This window comes from Arachis ipaensis, chromosome B7 (genome assembly GCF_059453495.1).
Source record: "Arachis ipaensis isolate K30076 ecotype BB chromosome B7, ASM5945349v1, whole genome shotgun sequence".
Taxonomy (NCBI): domain Eukaryota; kingdom Viridiplantae; phylum Streptophyta; class Magnoliopsida; order Fabales; family Fabaceae; genus Arachis; species Arachis ipaensis.
Genome location: NC_142442.1, coordinates 78,473,831 through 78,476,101, shown reverse-complemented (window position 1 = coordinate 78,476,101; position 2,271 = coordinate 78,473,831). Strand labels below are relative to the sequence as shown.

Below are 2,271 nucleotides of genomic sequence, written 5' to 3'. Positions count from 1 at the left end.
ATTGCTTCAGCAGATGCTTCGGTTTTCTAGTAAGTAGTATCTTCTTACTATTTATGTGTTATATATTGACCTCTTATTCAATTCACTGAGATGCTATCCTTTATATTCATGATGTCTGTTGAACTTGGAACAAGAATAGTAGTTCATATATTGGAATTTTAACAATCAACAACCTAATTTAAAATGAGTAGCATACAAACGAGTTTATTACATACCCATTGATGAAAAGTCAGTAGTTAAATGGCTACATATATATATATATCAAAGTGAAGTTAATAACAAATTAGAGAAACGCGGTTCTTCTCATTACTAGAAATTACAATGACATCACAAAGAACATGCGCTCTTGCTATTTGATAGTTAAGAGGCCTCATAAACCTCCATTCTTGAAAGAAAAAGGGGAAAAAAGCCTACCGAAATTTTACATCTAAAAACATACACAATAATTGTAGGAACGATCAACACCAGCCACTTTTCTATGTACATAGATATGATTAATTATGATAATAATAATAATAATAATATTATAGTATATATATGTTAGTTTCTTAATTAAAATCTTAATGCTTATATATATAATCTGCTGCCACTCATCACACTCATTCAGTGAAAGTCAAATTAAATTACCCATACTAATTAAGCAGAACTAGAAGATTAATTAATTAATAAGTGAGATTTATCATTTCTGCATTCATGAATCAGCACAAGAGGCTGCATCTGCGTCTCTTCAAGAATGAAGGATTCTGATCTGGTGGATGCATGAACTTGCAATTAGGACAAGAAGGTGATGACTTGCAAAGCATCACCAGCATGTGGCACCTCATGCAAACCGTTGCAACCATCTCCTTCTGATCTTCGCCCTCCAGCAACAACCACGATGGCAGTAGTGGCGGCGACGAAGATGACGGCGACGGTGATTGTGATTGCGATGACGATGATGATGACGTGTCCTTATTGTTGAACACGTCGGCTAATATAGCAGGGGAACTCTTCTTTGTGTCTTCTTTTCTCCTCAGTGATTCACATGTCAGGTTCAGCTCAAGGTCTATGCCCGTTTCAGGGGTTATCTTTGAATCCAATTTCTTCATGTTCATCATCTTTGTGTTACTCATATTTATATGCCCTGACTGATCCATATGAACCAACAGGATAGATTAATTAATTAACAAGAATGCTGAGAAATCATTACTGTAACAATCAATTTCAACCAATACTAGCAGATTGTTAAATAAATCTAATATAAAACCCATTAAAAATGAACCTTAGTTTAGGTTTCGTATGTTCTTACTTTTTAAAAATTTTTAATTTCTTTTCTTTGCAATAATGTGAACTACAATATTGACTATGCAATAAGGATTATTAGATTAATTCACAAAATAACCAAAAGAAATTAAACTATAAGGTACGCGTGAATATATATACCTGAATAGTGAGGTGGTGGTGTTGTAATTTAGCGGAAGGTAGCGGAGTCTGAAGGTGAAACTCTATATCAAAGATGGATTTATTGATTTTCTGATGAGGATTTGCTTCAATCTTTGAGGATTTTGATAGGTCCTTGAAGAAATCTTCGGTAGTAAGTAGTGGCTGTTCCCATTTTCTCTTATTATTGTTTGATGAAAGTTTCAGCTCTGAAGGACTCTCGGGCAGCGCTTTGTGAAAGGAAACCATAGCTTAATAGCTAGGTAAGTAGGTTACGTTACGTTCTACTCCTCTTTAATTTTTCTGAACACACTAAATTTATAGTGTATGATCGAGTTTGTGGTGTGGTGAGTAAATAAAAATGTGAATGGAGGAGTGAGATTAAGTTGGTTATATAGTTGGAGGTGTAAGGGGACACAATACTTAACAAGGGACGAAATTAAAGACCTTTACTGGCTACCTTTGAATGACGTGTTTCTCAAGCTGCCTCGCTCCTCATTCATCATAACATGGATTTATTTATTTATGTACGCATTTCCTTTTTTTTTTTTTATTTTACTTTATTCATTTTTAGTTATTAATTATTTGAACTTCTGATTTCCGGCTCTATTTATTTATACTTAGGGCTCTTTGTCACAGGCTGATTAATTTAAAGAAAAATTTATAGATAACTGTTTCTAAGGACTATCTTTTTTAGATGTATTTTCTATTTGCAGTTTTTAGGGTTAGAATTCAGAAGAGTAAAAATAGAACACATAAAATTTTATTTATGTGTGCCAATTTGCATTTCTGCTATAATAATATAGTTTTAAATCGATAAGACTAAAGTGACAATAATCTAAAATTATTTTA

The 2,271-nt window shown here is 32.9% G+C and overlaps 1 protein-coding gene across 1 annotated transcript; it reads right to left on the bottom strand.

Moving 5' to 3' along the window:
- Positions 1 to 552: 552 nt before the first annotated feature.
- On the bottom strand, positions 553 to 1,798 carry LOC107608017 (uncharacterized). Its single transcript, XM_016309910.3, has 2 exons — positions 1,423 to 1,798; positions 553 to 1,127 (listed from the first exon to the last, which is right to left on the bottom strand). Exons 1-2 carry the CDS (start codon positions 1,666 to 1,668, stop codon positions 699 to 701), a joined length of 675 nt encoding a protein of 224 aa, XP_016165396.1. The 5' UTR covers positions 1,669 to 1,798; the 3' UTR covers positions 553 to 698.
- Between the last annotated feature and the right edge of the window lie 473 nt (positions 1,799 to 2,271).